Raw genomic sequence first — 20,247 nt, forward strand, 5'->3', positions numbered from 1 at the left:
AGTAAACTGCTAACGCATGAACTGAGTGTCCACAATGGTTGACCATGAACTGATGATGTTGCCAAAATACCCACTTGTTTGATTCTACCCAATTTTTGACTCCTTGCTGGTAGTCAAGATAGTAAAAGAAGGCAGATTGTTCCGTTCATCAATATTGTATAATCTTTAAATCCTTCCAATTCTTATTTTTTATCTAGTCTATCAATTTTCAAGAATATCTCTGTTCTTCAGTATGTGGTTTAAGAATGTAATTTGCCCCTAAAATACTGTAAATGTAGAAATATGCTTGTTTTAAATTATCTTAGATTAGAAGCTAGAGTCTGTGACAGTCTGTGTCTGGATGTGCTGTGGTATATGTTTGTCAATGTTGTTCATATGACATGCCCCAACTATTGATGTATCTTTATTTGTACCTTAAGTGGATCCATGTTCAGGGGAAGATGAGTTGCCCTGAAGAGGAAAATGTTTTAATCTCATTCTCAAGTGAGCAGTTATTTGTTGCCATCCTAAAATGAATTCACTTTTTTAAGATTTTTAAGGTAAAATTTGTGGTCAGGGAATTAAAGCTTATAGTTATTACCCTGAAGAGGCAGTTGGCTTCCTCAAATAAATTAATAAACAATTCATTATTATGGGGAAGGTTTTAGTCATTATATTGTATACATAGCAAGTAGGTTATCAAAAAAGGATCATAAAAGGTCACACAGGAAATCTTCACTGCTTATGGGCTATTAGGTTAGTAACTATAAAGTTTTTTTCTACCTTTCTTTTTTCAATAGCTATATATATATATATAGCTCCCCTATTGAAAAAAGAAATGCAGAAAAGACATACAGAAAAAAATGTGGAAAAAGTAGATTTTTTTTGTTGCTGAATCTGTGGATTAAAAAAATTAATTTCTGGTTGGGCATTTTTGCCATGTCTCTGCATTTACAGACCGCTGCCTTTAAAAAGTTAGAGTGGCTTACTGTTTTAACTACATCAAGGACTAAAGAATAAATAAGAATTAGCTTTATTCCAGTTGACAAATACTGATAAATTATGTTCAAGTGGAAAAACTGTTTTAGTATGTGATGGTCTGCCATGGAAAAATGAAGTTTCTTACATAATTTAGACACAATCAAATTATCTGAAAACATATCTAATCATAATAAAACTTTGAAACAAGAATTCCAAATGTTAGAGTCTTTTTCCATCCAGAATATAGTAAGAATTCTTTCTTTCTTCTTTAAACATACTTATTTAAATGGCTAGAAAATACCAAGGTCTTATATTGAAGTAGTACATGTTTTATTTATACCTTTAGAAGTTAAAAGAGTTCACTATACGTTGTTATTACCCACAAATAATTTCATGGATATTACTATTTTACCGAACTGGATAGTATCAGAAATGTTTATCTATTTTTTTTAAATCAAATAGTTCACCTGTGGTGAATATAAAATAATACTACTCAAAAAAATTCAATATATTATTTCATTAAATAAGAAACATTGGATTGCAGAAAGTTATACAAACATAGCATCTCTACCTTCTTTCACTATCCCCACCACCACCATCCCATTTCGTCTCTGGTTTTCCATTTGGAGAATTTAGAATTTTGCCACTACCTTCATTGTAAATTGTAAGGTTACATTCCAGTTATTTTATACAGATTCCATGCATACATGATAGATTCTTATCATTCCAGGAAGAAGCTCTACTTCTGATGTACTAGACATACACAAGTCTCCATTCTCTCATCAGACCTTTCTTAACAAAGGGCTTAGTAAATCTATGGGATTTTTGTCCATCAGAGACACACAAAATGAGGAAGATTGTTTCAAGAACATTTCATCAGATAATAATTCTGGACATGAAGATTCTGAAAATACCTGCTCCCCTTACCAGCTTAAAACTAGTGGCCCAGGAAATATATCTGGCATTGATGTGCTTCCCAGGAAGAAGATTTGGGCTTCATCCATGGACTTGGTTTGCACAAGTGACAGAGACTTCTCTTCTGGAAAGACTGGCAGATACCAACATTGTCTCCCAGAAGCAATAACAGTGCGGACTTCAACTACTCCTAGAAAAAAGGAAGCAAGATACTCAGATGGAAGCATAGCCTTGGATATCTTTGGCCCTCAGAAAATGGATCCATTGTTTCACACACGAGAAGTGCCCACCTCCTCAGCAATATCAAATGCTTTGGACCGAATCCGAGAAAGACAAAAGAAACTCCAGGTTCTGAGAGAAGCCATGAATGTAGAAGGTCAGTAATTTTGTGTGTGTTTGAGAAAGAGTTGAATTGAAATATTTAAAAATGTGATTTGAAATAAAAAAGGTTTATTAAACCATTCCTTTGTACCCAGGTTAATCTCTTCTTCTCTGTCAATTTCTGTTCTCCTTTCCACCAAAATCTAATTTAAAGTACACTGTTTCCACAAAGTCATCCCTACTAAACATGTCCAGTTCCATCACTTTTTGTGACAGAATATTTTGAGTCATATATGTTTAGATTGTAAGCTTCTCAAGGGCAGGAGCCATGTTTTTTCTTTTTTTTTTTTGATCCTCCACAGAACTTTCTACCATGTACTATTTCATGGGAGGCTTCCACAAAGGACTGACTCATGGAAATGGATGCTGTTAATCAAAATCAGCAATCTTAAAAAGGCAGACTAATGTGGTGATAATGCAGTAGTTCCCAAATCACCAGTTTCAAAAAACAAATTTTGGCACATGACTCCTGGAGATTATAATTTGTTTGGTCTGGAATGAAATTTTAAATCTATGTTTTTAATATTATAGTTATTTATTTAGGTTTATAGATTTAGAGTCAGACAGTCTAGGTTGAATTATATACTCCATTTAGTCGCTATTTGGCTACCTTACTTCAGCAATTGGGCTTACTCACTCCAAGTCTAAGTTGCCTCATCTATAAAATGTGCTTAACAAAAATAGATTAATTATATAATGACTGTAGAGTGATTAATAAATCAAATTATGACATTATTAGTATGTGGGCATAAAATAACTTTATAGATGCTAAATTCTTATTTGCAGGGCAAAGCTCCATTTTAAATATACTTCTTTTACACACAAAGCTCAAAATATATAGAATATATTTATATAGAATAAAATTATGTTCTAGAGATATGGATAGAGACTATTTTTAATATAGATAAGATGGGAGAAAAAACCAAATAGAGTTACCAATCTAATCTACATTTTGAATGATAAAGATTTTATAACCTCCCCATGCCTCTTAGACAAACTCTGGGACGTGGATGATTAAAGAGAACTTTAAGGTGCTTTCTAGTTCAAGGAGAGTAATCATAAAATCAAGGGTCATGTTCCATAATGTCATTGTTCCAGTAGGATATTTTTTGTTCACAGATTGCCTTTAAAGTATTTTGCTAAATAAAGGTTTGTTCTGCTGCTTAATTTTTAAGTATAGTTCTAGAACTGAACATACTCTCCACATTGTGCTTTACTTCTAGTAAAAAAAAGCTTTGCAATTTTCTTTCAATTCAGGCGTTGCAAATTAGTAAAGAATTTGAAATTATGTAGAAAATTATTAAACACTTACTTGATATTCAGGGTTTGTATATACATGCATTTTTAAAAACAGCCAACTTTATGAGATGCTCATGTATAATCTTGGTCTGCAAACTTTCCAAGACAGAAAATAAAAACAAATCTGTTTTATGTAATTTTACTGTTTAACTCTTGATCAGTAAACTTTTAGAGTTATGAGAGCAAAGAGTGTGCACTTCTGTAGTTTAAAATACTTTTTTCTTTAAGAGTTTGTATTTCATGACTATTGAGTGGTTTGCACAACAGCTAGCATAGGAATATTAATTTAGCCCAACCTCATTATCAGTGCCCTGATTGAGACAGTTATGCCTGTTATGGAAAAAAACAATCCAAAATCCCTCAATTATTCAAATGCTAAAACCGTAATAGTCTCAAAATATAGTAAGTGAAGATATAAGCCAATCTTAGTGACTATTTCTCACATTTAAAAGGTTGCATTAATTATTTCTTAACATAATTTCATAATGAAATTAAATAATTTCTAATGTTTTTGTGTGTGTTTTAAAAGATTATTTGATATAATATTCGGTAAATTAATAGTAATGTGGATTAGTGAAGTTTGAGGGAAGTGTTTTTTATATTTGAACCTTGGTTTGAGAGTTAAATCAGTAAAGAAATCAAGCACTAAATGAAAAACTATTTAGACTGTTAAATTATGCTGTAATAGTCTGTTGAATGCATTTTGTTTGAATAGGTGAATTTTTGATTACCTATAAAATGAGGATCAAGCTAGTTTGCATATGAGCCTTTTATATTTTCAGGTAATAAGTGCATGAGTATGTGTGCTAAGGAAACCCAAATAGACCAACTTGTTTCCAAATAGGTATATATATCTGCAAAGACACTGAATGATCTTTGTAGACCCTTATTTGCTAAAAATGGCAACTTGTTATGAAACATAATTCCCAGATGTAGAAATTTTAGATCCAGTATAAGAGTTGCAAGAAAAGGAAGAGATTTCTTTTTAAAAATAAAATATGCTTTGAATTGTTTGATATGGCAATTTCCATCCTGAAATCTTTCTTTTCTATTGAAGAGCACTTCTATTCAAAAGCATTTGCTCTCACAAAGAACCTATCCATTTTTTCCCAGAGTATATTTTATAACCAAGTTAAACAAAACACCTTGAAAATGTTGGTTTATTATGTAAATGCTTACAGCACCTTAAATAATCTCCATTTTATTATATAGTAAATTGCAAGTAGTAATAAATTATATTTGCTTCAGACTAAAAACATTATTTGAAAGGAATGTTTGCTGTTTGGAACTCAAAAGCAGTAATTCTTATTAGTTACTTAGTTGAGTTATGCTGGGTTTTTTCCTAAAGGTGAGATAATTTATGTTATCTGTGCAAACAGAAGTGCAGATTGCTAATATGAAGACATTAGCTAGTATACAAAGAAGAAAAAATAATAGTGTACAAAGAAGAAAAAATAACATAAATCCCATTTAACTCATTTAATTCTCAGAAAAAGTAGATTTCACAGATCCTTTTATGTGTGATAAATCAAGCAGAACGGTAGATGTTACTAATGTACACATTTTCTTATACTCATTTCTTTTTGAACATTCTTGTTTTGAAGGCTTTAAAAATATTAACAATGTTCTGTGCAATTTTTGTGATCTTTAAACTTGGCAGTTGCTACTGAGTATCAGTAATTTTAGAATTAGAAGAGGTCTCAGAGCACACGTTTTTGGGCTTGTGAAAATTTACCAACATACCTAAGATCACATAACTAATTAATGATTGAGTTTCCATCCTTACAGGAGATTATAGATTTCCATCACAGATTTCAGAGTTCTAGTCTAAGGATTTCCACCACATGTTCATTGCTAGTGTTTAAAAAAATGTGTTCCAGGGTCTATTGGGTTAATGAAACAATCAGAAGAAAAGAAATTGCTAAGTTTGAGTTTGTCTTTTTGTGTATTAGAAGAACTTTATTGAGCTAATAGGAAAGATCACTGTCCCTTCCAATCTCAGATGTAGAGCCCTTCCTGTAGCCCAGGCCCCAGCCTCTTGAAAGAAGCCTTTGCCTAAATCACATTCACAGCAATTTCTTAGCTCACAACATGAAACCAGTCAAGTAGCACAGGGAAGACCAGATGTGAAAATCATGGAATATGGTACGAGAAAGAATCTGGCTACCATTTAGACTAAACATCTCATTTTCAGAGGCCCAGAATAGGCTAGTTTGCCAAAGGAGATACATAATGCATAACTCAAACAGAGCTATATTTAGAACCCAGGTCTTCTGATCCCAGAAAAAGGGTTTTTCCCACTCTGCCATTCTGGTTTCAAGTAGAAACCAGATATGTTTCAGATACATTATCAGGAAAACTTTTTACTTCCTGGGAATATGTAAACACTAAAGTATGTGAGCCTGTTCTAGTTATTGAGGCTCCTTAATATTTCAACTGACTGCCAAAAAAAACTTGTCTTTTCCTAATAAAATCATGTAATTTTTAATACAGTAAATCAAGATATTATGAAAGAAAGCTCAAAATGAGGCACATGCATTTCTTCCTGCAGAAAGCCAACACTGGGTGGGGCCAAAATAGAGCTCCATTGTATCCCATTCCCTACTGTGGTAGACAGTGTTTTGATGCAGTTTTAGGACAATGGTAGAACCTGTGAGATGGTAATCCTGATGAGATCAAGGAGGGACTGTCAAAAAGCATTGATTTGCATTGGGTACTATGATTTCTTTGGGAACAAAATTATAAAGGCAGGGAAAAAAAGATCCCAAGAAAGAAACTATAGTTGAAGGTTAACAATTATAAGATTATTACTATGAATATTAACACTTAACCTTTCAGATTAAGTGCGACATACATGAAGCAGTAGGGAAGGGGCAAGAAGAAACCTAACAGGTTTCTCTCATGAAAACTAGTTGTAAAATTTGGTATCACTCTCTTTTTGCTTTATTCCTTTCATTTGACCTTTTTTACCTAGCATAGGACTGTCCTATTCTACTCTTTTACTTTATTCCTTGTTCCCAGTGTTTTCTTTTCCATTCTTCTCTACTTCATCTCAAGATCTGAGAAATTGTTTGTTTTGTAATAGGAGTCTGTCACTGTCTCTCTTGTGATGTAATTACTACACACACCCTATCCATTGCTCTGTGGGTTGGCAGCACATTCCTGATCATGAGAAATTGACCTGGAGCCAGTACTCTGAATATAGTATGAACAGTACTCCACACCCTGGGTGGGGACCATGAATAGTATTTTGGTTCCAACAGTCAAAACTCTTCTACATTCTGTATAATAAATAGTAGAAGGGAAAATATAAAGAACAGATGTAATTAAGTGACCATGGCTAAATATCACTTATTTAAGGAATTCTGAGTCAATCTACTTTACATCAATATCAAATACTGTTTCCTTTCTTTCAGTGTAACTCTGGTCTAGCCTTGTTTTTCTGTTTCATGACTACCCTGTGAATACAGCTTAATCTCTGTATTGTGCAACTAGAATATGTAAACACTAAAGTATGTGAGCCTGTTCTAGTTATTGAGGCTCCTTAATATTTCATTTCTAAGCGAAGATTGAACTTGAAAGTTAATACATTGTTACAATTACATTTCAGGAAAGCATGGGGTTGGATTGATAAATATTACAATTCATTATGTAGGATACTTCGAGTGACATTTTATGGAGAGATTATAAGTTTTTTCAAAACCTAACTCTTTCTAAAATCTAAAACTAGTGAAGATGAACTAATCAGGTTTTATTTCTTCACCTTATTTCCTTCTTGAATAGCAAAGATTTATCTGTATACATTTTAATATATATTATTTATATTAAAATATGTATGATTGTTATTTGGATTTCTCTATGAACTAAAATAATTTAAATATATAGTTCCTATTTCACACATCAATTTCACAGAAATAAATATGAATAAGCTGGGATTTTAAGTGATAATGGTCAAATATCACATGTATTCTCTGAAAAGCACACTATTATAGATGCATTTAACATCTTAGCCCAAAAGAATCAAGTGCCTACTATGTTTCCAGGGCTGAATTTTAAAGAGATTTATATTGTAGACCAGCACTATCCAATGGAACTTGTTAAGTAGAAGAAATGTTTTGTACCTAACGTCCAACTCAGTAGTTAAAAACCACATGTGACTATTGAGCACTTGCATTTGGCTTCTGTAATGGGGGAAGTGACTATTTTATTTAAACTTGCATGGCTACATTTAGCTAGTGGCCACCATATCAGTGTAGTGCAACTTCAGACCATTCTCATCAAAAGTTTGTCTAGTATAAAATATCAAAGTTCAATTGAGGAAAGATGTGTTTGAGAGGCATTTGAGAAGAGGTGTACAGTAAGTTTTTTTAGTTTAAATTAAATCATAGACATTTACCTTTCTTCTTTTGATTTATTCAAGTGGAAAAATGAAATTTCATTTTTAAACACTAAGGAAAGTTAATGGAGAAGCCAGTACAAACTATGAATATAGACATAGTAGCATAATTTTTTAGTCCACAGAATTCATAGGCTACTTTATCAGAAATTAGGAACCTAATTTAAATCTAACTCATACTTAGTGAATATAACCCAGTTTGGCTTTGACATGGACACCTTCTGAGAAGCATGGATTAATATGTTGTGAGAATGATTTAAAATGGATCTTACTAGAATGAGTAATCACTGCAATTTTAAGACCTAGCAATTTTAACTTCCAAAATATTTCTTCATTCTATTCCAATATCTCAATTCCTTCTTTTGCCCATGAACTATTTACTTTCTAAATTGATCTCTTAGCTACAATTTGTCCTCTGTTTCTCTGCCATGAAAGTCTGAATATATTTCTTCTCTGCCTTCAGCCATTTAATATCATTCCATTATCTGAACAGAATAAAATTCTAGCATCTTAGATCATGGCATTTAAGGCTGTCCATGATTGTATCTCTGCAGTCTCATACCTCACTCCAACACTATGTACACAATCTCTCTGTCTCTTTGCAACTTCCCTTCTTCTCTCCCTCCTTCCATTACAGGCAAAGTTTATTTCCATGCCTTCACTTACACAACTTTCTGCCTTAAGACTATCAAAGATTTCAGGCATTACCTGGTTCGGGAGACTTTCTCTCACTTTCTCAGTTTAGGATAATGACCTGTATTTTTCACTGAAATTACTTGTTTTGAGGAGCTTGTTTATCTTCCTGTAGACATTAGAAATTTGACCTGGTCTAATTCATAGTTGTATCCTGTATCCTGAGCATCTACCACTATGCCTGACATACAATAGATACTCAATAAGTGTTTGTTAATCTAAACTGAGTATTACAATGTGGCTATTAATATTTAATGTTTAGCATATTTTGTGGTGCTATTTCAGATATAAGATACAGGTTTTCTGATAAATTATATATACAGTGAGGAGAACTCCCACCTTTTTCTCCTCTGTTTTGTCCAACTCTGAGAAAAATCACATACTTGTCAGTCGTAGACTGACCAGCCAACAGTTTCCTTTAGAACTCTGTACTCTCTGAAAGCTCTAAAAGGCGTGGGTGGTAAAGTCGTAAGAACATAGGGTCCTGGAGGATGCTAAAAGAGTGGTTCAGGCAGCCCAGGTGCAAGTCATGGCCCAGATTTGTGGCTAGTACAACAGATAAGACCCCCATGGAGGAGACTGGAAGCAGTTCATTATTTTGCCATTCCTACACTGCACAAATTTTATGCCTATAAAGTAATTTATAGTCCACAGAACATTCCTCCATATATCCTTCCTCATTTATGCTTTCATACTTGCATGAGTTCTGTTGCTCCTGGTTAAAATTTTTATTGATCATGCCCAGCCCCCAGGGGATTTTAGAATATATTCTATTCATGTATTATGCAGCAACGTATAATATAGAATATAGTTGACTCCAGTGAACATATAGAAGATATCTCTAATCTCTTAAAATTAATCCCTTGGAAAGAAAGCATAGACGAAAACACTACACACAAATATGTAATGTTACTACTTTTGTTTCTCTACATTATTTGAAAACTGAAATATTTTACTTGTTAGGGCCCATAACCTTAAAAGGGCAGGGCTTTAAACATTTTTTTTTTTGTAGTTATCTAATTCCTGATGTTACGATTGGCTGTCTCACTTTCTCCATGTTACTTGTTTGAGCTTGAATATGTGTCACTCGTAAATGATGTTTTTAAATTACAGTTTGTGCTGGCTTAGATTCATTTTAATGTAAAGATTGTAGGTTTGAACATTTCATCTGAAACAGCTTTCTGTAAATTCAGAATATAATGCAAGTCTTCATAATTTGTTAAATATTATAAGTATAGTGTTCATAATCACAGGCCACAACTTCATATGTTTAAAGTGTTAAGTATGTTAAGTGGTTGTGAAAATTGTGACTCTTAGTTGTGAAGAACTTATGGCTAAACACGCTAGCCATCAGAAGCTGCTTTCAATTTTTGCTGTATAAGTAGACTCAATATAATGGAGTGAATTTTGTATAGAGGATCAGATTACAGTAAAGGATAATAAAATATTTGCCAGGTTTCTGTACCTTGTATTCTGACAAAAAAATAGCATATTCTTAATTATGGTAAAATAGTGCTAGAAATTAAAAGGCATGTTAAATTGGCAGAGTATCTATGACTACATAATCTCTATAACTAGACTTCTATCCAAATGTTAATTCTTTAAACCACTGTTCTGTAGCCCCTATTCTCATTCTCTCACCTCTATTCTACAAAATATTTTTTGGAGGAAGTATATTTCTTGTATGTTTTATGTGTTTATATACATATATTCACATAAAATTTGCTGCTTTTTTCTGATCATGTATTCAGACAGATCTTAATCTCCAATTTGTTCTTTTACTCTCATTATTATTTCTATGCTATGATTTTTTCATACAAGTTATTTTCTACATCTAAGAACTAAGTGCACATAGGAAGTCAAAGAGAAGAAAGTTGTCTGGTGAAATGATATATAATCATGACCCCAAATGGACCCTAATACAGTGATTTGTACAATGTAGGCATCATTTAAATATTTACTAGCTGAGAAAAGAAATTTGCAAACCAACAAATGAGATACTGAGTCTATGCCACAGAAGACAAATAAATTCAGTTCTGTAGCTGTAATGGAAAAAGCTTAAAATTTTGCTGTTATAATTTTAACATTGCAATGAAAATAGTCACATGTACATTTTATTAAGTGTGTATTTGAATATTTTTAATAGATCCATTGCACATGATTCGAGAATTTTGTCACTCAAAACTTAGTAATATTCTATAAATACTTAGCATCTATAAAAAAAGTCTTACACTTCCTAATTAAAATAACAATTGCTAGATTATATTGATGATGGGAGATGAGTACATGAGGACTTTACTGTACTCTCTGTTTTCCTGTCCAGAATTGTTCATACATAAGAAGGTGTGTGTGTGTGTTTTAAATCATCCAGTTAATAACACTTTCCTGGGATCTGGACCAAATCTAATGTGCTAATATTATACATTTAAATATAGTCAGAAAATATGTAGTGTCCTCCCAAAAGAAAACTTGTTAATAGAGTTAGGAAACCTCATGGATTTTAAGGATTACCTTTCTTCTGCAGACCAGAACAGAGGAAGAAAGCTGCTCTCTAGTTAGTGTCTACTGGATGCCTTTATGTAGGTCATCTCAGAAAGCCAAGAAATGTTTCTGCCCAGATGATCTGTAAGTGTGGAAAATGTGCCTCTGTGCATATACCAATGCAGGATGATCTTGGTAAAGGACTTGTAATTTTATCATATTTGACATGGTTAAATTTATTATTTAATTCAGAAATGGAAAGCCCATACTTACTACGGCTAACTAACCTTTCTTGTAAGCATGACCGAGTAGTAAATTTTGGCTGAGAACTTTAATCTTATTATAACCTTCTTAAAAGCATGACTGAGTGGTGAATATTGCTTAGGAATTTTAATCTGGTTATACTTGCCATGCCATTACATGAAAGGAACATGGCTAACAACATTTTAAAAGATACATTCCTCAACCCAAAGAAGCTCACAGAAAAGATCCTACCACTTTCATTAACATAGACACCTCCCCCACCACCCCAGTTTTAGAAGAAAAAAAAAGTCTTTCTACCCGCTAGTAGTTCTGCCAAGCTAGTTATCCGATGTGTGTTTCTGAAGTACTAGGGCCCTGCCGTAATGCAGGAAAGCATCATAAGGCAGAGCCCTCCCTCCCCCGAAATGTGTCACTAAGAACATTTATGTTCATCAAGGGAAGATGACTTATTGTTGTACTTTTAAGAGGAGTTCATAAAAGTTACATTAACTTGTCTTATAGAAAGAACCCAAGAATTGAAATAAGTTTCCTAGTGTTGTCAGAGTGAACTGAAGAGAAAGGAAGTACGGATATGTGAAATAATGTAAGAACAATTATAAAGCACCACCAAACAATGGAAACTCACATTAAAATCTGGCTTACAGACACTTTTTAGAAAGAGTTATGAAACAGTGAATTCATTTAATATGGATGTGAAATGGTTATTGCATGGCATAACAACGACTGAAGTGCTCTACTCTGCCTACTGCACAGGCTTATGGCCACTTCCTACTTTTCTTCATAAGGTGAAACCATGTTGTCTGTATATTTGGGTCCTATCCTTGGCCTTGTTGGTTTTACTGTCCTGTATGTTGCAATGCTACAGTTCCTCAGAAATTTAGTGTAAGGATTCTATAACAATAAAAAAAAAAGTTCTTCAGTACCACTTGAAAATAACAGTTTTTCTTAAGTAACCATTGTATATCAAATACAATGTATACTGTATAAGTTAACTATACTTATATACATATATATGGTATATGTATAAGTAACTATGTATATCAAATTTAAATAGTATTACATAAAACTATTGTTTGACATCTTCTACAATACTTTTAAATACTTTTAAGAGTGCACCGGGAGCAGCCTCTTGGATACGCTCCTGTAGTGCTGTAAATGGGGCTGCCCTCTGGCTGGTCTGGCACAATGATGGGGGCAGCAGGTTTGCAAGCTTGTCAGTCTGGGAAAAATGAGCAGCAGGCTGCATGTTGCAGTAGGGAGGCCTCGGGGCTGCGTTGCCAGCCATGGGGATGGAGCACGTAATGCTCCCAAAAGTTCCCAACCTGCTGAGGTGAGTGCCCAGGATGATTTTGTCCACCTGTCCTTTCTCCTGACCAGCAAGCTGTCTATAATCCTTGCTCCTTTAGAAGCCCTCTCACTGTTGGAAAGTCTTGCAAAATGTCTGCCTTTCTTCTGTCTCAGAGCAGCCAGTTGTGGATACCTGTTCTCCACAAGTGGCTGGAATTTCAGTCTCTCCAAGTATTCCACCTGTCTTTGCTCTCCCACCCCTCTAATCTCCAGAGCACCATGCAATATGGGTTCATGCTCCCAGAGTAGATCTCCAGGGCTGGGTATTTAGCAGTCCTGGGCTTCTACTCCCTCCCTGTTCTTTTTCTCTTCCTCCCACCAGTGAGCTGGGGTTGGGGGAAGACTTGGGTCCCGCCAGATCACGGCTTTGTTACTTTACCCTTTTCCATGAGATCTTCTCTTTTCCCCAGATGTAGGCCATTTGTTGCAGTCTTCCTTTTAGTCACTCTTTTAGAATTAGTTGTATTTGCTGTATTTTTCTATTATGTGTGGTTTTGGGAGGAGATTTCTACCTCACTTCTCACACTGCCATCTCTTTCCAAGTAGCATCATTTCTTTCTCCTAAGAAAAAAAGGTTCTTCCTCCCTGCCAAGCTGACCACCCCATGTGTGCTGGTTTTTCTTCTCTTTCTGTTTACTTCAGCACATTTTTTCATCAGTTTCCCTCACTTTCACTTGTAACTTCATTCTCCACCTATCTACAGACTTATATCTACTACCTAAGAACAATGCTCAGACATTCCACTTGGCTAAAAAGATCCTGATAACTCATTCAGCCTATTAAAAAAATTAACTTCCTTCTTGAGACCTTCAAACTTCTTGAAAAAATAGTGTATACCATTTTCTCAGTTTCTTACCATCCACAGGCATACCTCAGAGATAATGGAAGGTTCAACTGAGACCACTGCAATAAAGTCAAACTAATTTGTTTTCCCAGTGCATACAAAAGTTATGTTTATACTATAATGTAGTCTACTAAGTGCAATAGCATTGTGAAAAACAATTTACATACTTTAATTTAAAAATACCTCATTGCTAAAAAAAAAAAACTGACCATCATCTGAGCTTTCAGTGAGTCATAGTGTTTTTGCCAGTGAAGGTCTTGCCTCAATGTTGATGGCCACTGACTGATCAGGGTGGTAGTTGTTGAAGGTCAGGGTGGCTGTGGCAATTTCTTAAATTAAGGCAACAGTGAAGTTTGCTGTATCTATTGACTCCTCCTTTCACAAACAATTTCTATAGGATGTAATGCTATTTGATAGCATTTTACCCATAGTAGAACTTCTTTCAAAATTGAAATTAGTCCTCTCAAACCTTTCACTGCTTTATAGATGAAGTTTATATAATATTCTAAATGCTTTGTTCTCATTTCAATAATCTTCACAGCATCTTCACCAAGAATAGATTCCATCTCAAGAAACCACTTCCCTTGCTCATCCATGAGAAGCAACGCCTCATCCCTTCAAGTTTTATCATGAGATTTCAGCACTGCAGTCACATCTTCAGACCCCACTTCTAATTCTAGTTCTCTTGCTATTTATACAACATCTGCAGTTACTTCCTCCTCTGAAGTCTTGAACCCCTCAAAATTATATATGAAGGTTAGAATCAACTTCTTCCAAACTCTTGTTCATGTTGATATCTTGACCTCTTACCATGAATCACAAATGTTCTTAATAGTATCTAGAATAGTGAATCCTTCCCAGAATGTTTTCAGTTTATTTTGCCCATGTCCATCTAAGGAATCACTGTATTTGGCAGTGTATTCAAATACTCATGAAATGTATTTCTTAATTAGGTAGACTTGAAAGTCAAAATTACTCCTTGGTCCATGAATTGCATAATGGATGTTACGTTAGCAAGCATGAAAATAACCTTAATCTCATTGTACATCTCTGCCAGAGCTCTTGAGTGATCAGGTGCATTGTCAATGAGCAGTAGTATTTTTGAAAGAAATCTTTTTTTCTGAGCAGTAAGTCCCAACAGTTGCCTTGAACTATTTAGTAAACCATTTTACAAACAGGTGTGCTGTCACCCAGGCCTATTTTTTTTCCATTTCTAAGGTACAGGCAGATTAGATTCAGCCTAATTCTTAAGGACTGTAGAATTTTGGGGGTTGTAAATGAGTATGGACTTCAACTTAAAGTCATCAGCTACATTAGCCCGTAACAAGAGTCAACCTATCCTTTCAAGCTTAAAACCTGCCATTGACTTCTCCTTTCTAGGTATGAAAGTCCTAGATGGCATCCTTTACCAACAAAAGTATTTTGTCTACACTGAAAATCTGTTTAGCATAGCCACTTTCACTAATGATCTCAGCTAGATTTTCTGGATCACTTTCTGTAACTGCTACATTAGCTCTTGATGCTTTGCTTCACAGTTTTATGTTGTGGAGACAGCTTCTTTCCTTAAACCTCATGAACCAACCTCTGCTTGCTTCAGACTTTTCTTTTTTAGCTCCTGCATCTCTCAGCCTTTATAGAATTGGAAAGAGTTAGGACCTTCCTCTAGATTAGGCTTTGACTTAAAGGACTGTTATGGCTGGTTTGATTTTCTATCCAGACCACTAAAACTTTATTATCAGCAAGAAGTCTGGTTTACTTTCTTATCATTCACATGTTCACTCGAGTAGCACTTTTAATTTCCTTCAGGAATTTTTCCATTGCATTCACATCTTGGCTGTTTGGCATAAGAGGCCAAATTTTCAGCCTATTTCAGCTTTCAATGTGCCTTCCTCTCTCCTCACTAAGCTTACTCATTTCTAGCTTTTGATTTAAACTGAGAGGCATGTGACTCTTCTTGCACATGAATGCTTAGAGGCCATTGTAGGTTATTAATTGGCCTCATTTCCATATTGTTGTGTGTCAGGGAATAGGGAGGCCTGAAGAAAGCGAGAGAAATAGGGGAAGAGCTGATCAGTGGAATAGTCAGAACACACACATTTATGGATTAAGTTTGTTGTCTTAATGTAGGCATGGTTTGGTTTCCCCAGAGCAATTACAATAGTGACATCAAAGGTCACTGTTCACAGATCATCATAACAAATATTAAGATAAAGTATGAAATATTGCAAGAGTTATCAAAATGTGACACAGAGACACAAAATGAGCAAATGCTGTTGGAAAAATGGGGCTGACACTCAATGCAGGGTGGCCACAAACCTTCACTTTTAGAAAAAAAAAATCTCAGTATCTGCAAAGCACATTGAAGTGAAGCACTGTAAAATAAGGTATGCCTGTGTTCCTGTAAACCTTTCTGATTTGTCCTCTTACCTATCTGCATGCAAATAATCATCTTTAAAATCATTAGTGACCTTTCTGTAACACTTAACATTCATCTTTTCATTTATTTGTATTCACTCAGAAACTATGTACTTTGTGCTTGCCATGTACCAGACATTTGCTAGATAGTAGAGGTACATCTTTAAAAAATTCTGTCCCTTTTATCAGAGTTTATAATTCAGATAGAGCAAAGAAACAAATAGAGAATTATTAGCATGGAAGAATTGCAATTAAGCATAAGGCAATATGAAAGTAAGAGAAGCAATGCTTTTATTGGTCATGAAAGCTTTTGCACAGAAGATGAGGCTTCTCTTAAAGGAAAAAGAAAAAGATTTCAGGTAAAGAAAAGCAGGAGAACAGCAATCCTAGCAGAGAGTATCTTTCAGAAAGGAACCTAAAACTTATCTGCAAATTCAGTAACATGAGTGTAGAATATGTCTGGGGAAGTGGATGGCAATGAGGCCATGAAACAAAGGTTTTACCTGGATTACATTTTTAACATTCTATTTAAATGTTTGTGTATATATGTGTTTGGGGGAGTAGGAGAAGAGAGTCTATACTTTGACTTGATTCTAACAAGTGATTCTGTGACTTCACAATATGAAGAGACAATGCTATAAATGTAGTTGGGAACCAGGTTCTTTCTGAAAGGCTTTGAACACCAAGCTAAGCAGTTTTTAAACTGTATCTTCAAGACTAGTTTGAAAAAGTTTAAGAAATATGGCAGTATGCTCTGATTTTCATTTCTGGAAAGATCACACTCAGTAATATGAACTGTAAAGTGAGACACATGAAGGACACATAAAGTAGTCCAGTCATGAGATGAATAGTGACTTGTGATAGCAATCATTAATACTAAGAAGAGGGGATGAGTCAGAAACACTTAGAAGGTAGAATTTAGATGTTAGTCAGGTCCTGCCCCACTCATGTTGGGCACACAACTGCACTATCCTACAGTCTTCCCCACTCCCAGTGCTTATTAATCTCATTCCGGTGGAACTGTACATTCTGTCTTCAAATTATTTGAGCTTGGGACTGTGTCTTTGGATTTTCTATCCCTTATATCACCTAACATAGAGAATTATACATAGTAGTTATTCAAAAACTGCTTGTTAACAATGATGCTTATATAGCATCCACTCTGTTCTAACAATTTGACGTATATTACTTAATGCTCACAATAATCCTATGAGGTGTCCACTATTACTGCACCCCCTTTTCAGCTGAAGGTGAGTCTCAGGAAGGTTAAATTACTTTCCTAAGGTCACATACCTACCAAGTAGTGAGCTGAGATTCAAACCCAGGCAATCTGGTATCAGAGTCGAGGCTCTTAACCCATATTCCGAACTGCCTCAAAATTGGAGTCATATTGTTTGAACACCATCCAGTGATTGGTAAATTTAAAACAATATATAAAATGTTCTAGCCTCGTAAGAGTAAACATATTTTACTTGATTTGTGTGGAACAGCTAATGAGTTTGCTTTCTAATGTTTTTTTAATTCTCCTAGAACCAATTCGAAGATACAGAGCTTACAACAGTGATGTCTTTAGTACCTCCAGTGAAAGTCCGTCTATTATTTCCTCTGAATCAGATTTCAGACAAGGTGAGAGGCATCTAAACAAGTAAGATGTTTTTAAGAAAACATGATTGTTCTTATTTTTTAGTAGTGTTGAGATATACGGTGTCAAAAGAATAATTCTATATGAAATTTTTAAATTGTAAAAAGCCGCCAGTTGGTATGGTGATAGCTGGTACTTAGAATTATCATGTATATAAATGTTGAATCACTGTGTTGTACACCTGAAACTAATGTAATGTAATACTGTGTGTCAACTACCCTTCAATAAAAAATAATTATCTAAAAAAAAAAAAAAAAAAAAAAGCCGCCAGTTACTCATTTCAGTATTACAGGAGCTTAATAGCAGTTTCATCAAATAACAATGTCATTTTCATAACAGAGGGAATAATTCATTGTTTTACATACAACATGACTTTTAAGAGTTTAATGATATTAGTTATATGAATCATTTGTAAAGATTATCCTATATATCTGCTAAATGCTTGACTTTTAAATAAGATTACTTCATATTTTTAACACCTGTGCTTGTATTCCTTTTTCATAGTGAGAAAAAGTGAAGCGTCAAAGAGATTTGAATCCAACAGTGGTCTCATAGGGGTGGATGAAACCCCAAGTCAAGGCCAGTCACAAAGACCAAGGTACGTAATATGAAAAAATATTAGTAATAACAAGTTTCCAGTAACAGTTGTTTTTTTTTTCATTTATTAGAGTCAAGGAGAAATTTTTACATTATCCTCTTTCCTCTATTTTCTCTATTTTCCTTTCCCTTTCCCTCCTCTTTAAATTCTTGCAAATTCATTCAATTATGTGAAAGACATTATAGTCCTTTGAATTATTGGAATCTTTTAAAATCAAAACTGGCTGTGATTATTAATAGTTTGTGCTTGATTTTCTTTAATTGTCAATATGAATATAAAATAACATTTAAACAGGAAGTTCTGAATGCATGGCATTAAACGTCTGAAAAGATATTAAACCTTGATTTCTAAGAGAATAAAACCTCTCTCAAAAGGCTGAACAAGCTCAACAAGCAGGCTTTCAGTTAGTATTATTTGTTAAATGAATAATGAGTAGGTTACTACTAAGTAACTTATTATGTAAAAAAGTTAAATTATTCATGACATTCCTGACATCTTTCCTGGGTTAAAGAAATTATCTTGTTTTTTTTAAAGCTGAATTTGAGCTTTTTAGAGCTGTTTGTATAAGGTAGGTATTATTTTTGTGCTGGGCTTAAGATGATGTTACTATAGCCCAGATATTGATTTAGTTTGTTTAAACTCAATAGTGTCAAATCAGTAGTGGATATATTGATGTGTATCCTTTTCATGTGTGCACAGGTACGAACACAAGCATGTTGTTAATATTAAGCATTAATGTGAAATTTGTAATGTGATAGAGAGCAAGAGGTTGCTTCAGAATTTATTCCCAAACCGTAGGAATCCTTTTAAATTTGATATCTCTGTTTAATTCAAGTGCCACCATATACAAAAGAATCATTTGGAAATTAACAAAAAAACGTGCCCCTTAGCTAATTAATTCTGGCAGATACTGTTTCACACCCATAAACTATTAAACTATTAATAGACCGTGTAACCTTAGCCATGTGATTAAAGCAGACAATTTATCCAGGGTAAGACTCCAAGTAATTAAATACAGTGCACTCAAACAGTATTCCTTAATATTCTCATTTTTGTTAAGTTTATGTCTTTTTCTCTTCCTTTTTGTGCCTTTTTAAATAGTCCATGATACTTTATTTTCTTTGAGGAAAGCTCTAGTGAGTATTCATTTACCTTAATCAATGTTATATTTGCATAATAGCATTTTATATTACTATGACCCCTTTGTGGTAATAGTAATTATGATGACCTCATTTTGACAATTTTGAACAAAGAGGAAGAGATGAACAAATTTATGCTTGATACTACACAGTTTTCTTAAAGAAGCAAAAGCATTTGGCATGAACAGCAATAAGAAGCAAATACTGAATTGCACTAAGCCCTGTGCTGAATTGAGGAAGTCACTTCTCTATATATATAATTTGGAGAAAACTTATAAATAACTAATATGATACCCTTCTAGCTTGATCAAAATTGGAAGAATTATTGGGATTATGTATTAAAATTGATTTTTTTATAATGGGTGTTAGTTACTTAACATATTTTACTTGGATAAAAATGTCCAAATAGAGCATTAACCTCTAAATAAAATTTAATCATTTTGTCTTAAGTCAGTTTTCTTGATAAGGTTCCTCAGACATGTCAAGATTTTGAGAGCATCTTAGTTTTCACTATTTCCAAGTTTAATTTTAGGAAACATTAACATTAAAGCCACCTTAGCTCATCAAATTGTGTTTTAGTGATAAAATGTCTTTCCCTTCACACTTTAAGAGGGGAAGAAAACCCAATGTGGTCTTGATAGCATCTGTGTTAAATAAAGGCAGATGTGAAAGAAAAATATTTTAATAAGAAGTAGACTGTTAGTTCTGTGTATGTTATAGTGAATGAAAGATGCTAAACTATTTTTTAAGACTATTCCCCATCTCCTTTTTCTGCCTACAGAAAAACTTATTAACTGAAATACTACCTCAATTCCTTACTCAATAGCAAAATTTTCTGAATATGTACAAATGTTTTTGATAATACACTTAGCA

General features: G+C 33.9%; 1 protein-coding gene across 11 annotated transcripts in view; it reads left to right on the top strand.

The window, feature by feature from the left end:
- The window catches only part of PTPN13 (protein tyrosine phosphatase non-receptor type 13), a 235,222-nt gene that overhangs the window by 110,351 nt on the left and 104,624 nt on the right, over window positions 1-20,247 (top strand). For 9 of the 11 annotated variants that reach the window (XM_036895853.2, XM_036895852.2, XM_036895854.2 and 6 more), the window contains 3 exons: window positions 1,691-2,251; window positions 17,526-17,621; window positions 18,142-18,235. In XM_036895853.2, the coding sequence (XP_036751748.2) occupies window positions 1,691-2,251; window positions 17,526-17,621; window positions 18,142-18,235 (751 nt within the window). The remainder of the gene's footprint in view (window positions 1-1,690; window positions 2,252-17,525; window positions 17,622-18,141; window positions 18,236-20,247) is intronic. The other 2 variants (XM_036895856.2, XM_057502421.1) reach the window with 1 other exon arrangement.

Source organism: Manis pentadactyla, chromosome 5 (genome assembly GCF_030020395.1).
Source record: "Manis pentadactyla isolate mManPen7 chromosome 5, mManPen7.hap1, whole genome shotgun sequence".
Lineage (NCBI taxonomy): Eukaryota > Metazoa > Chordata > Mammalia > Pholidota > Manidae > Manis > Manis pentadactyla.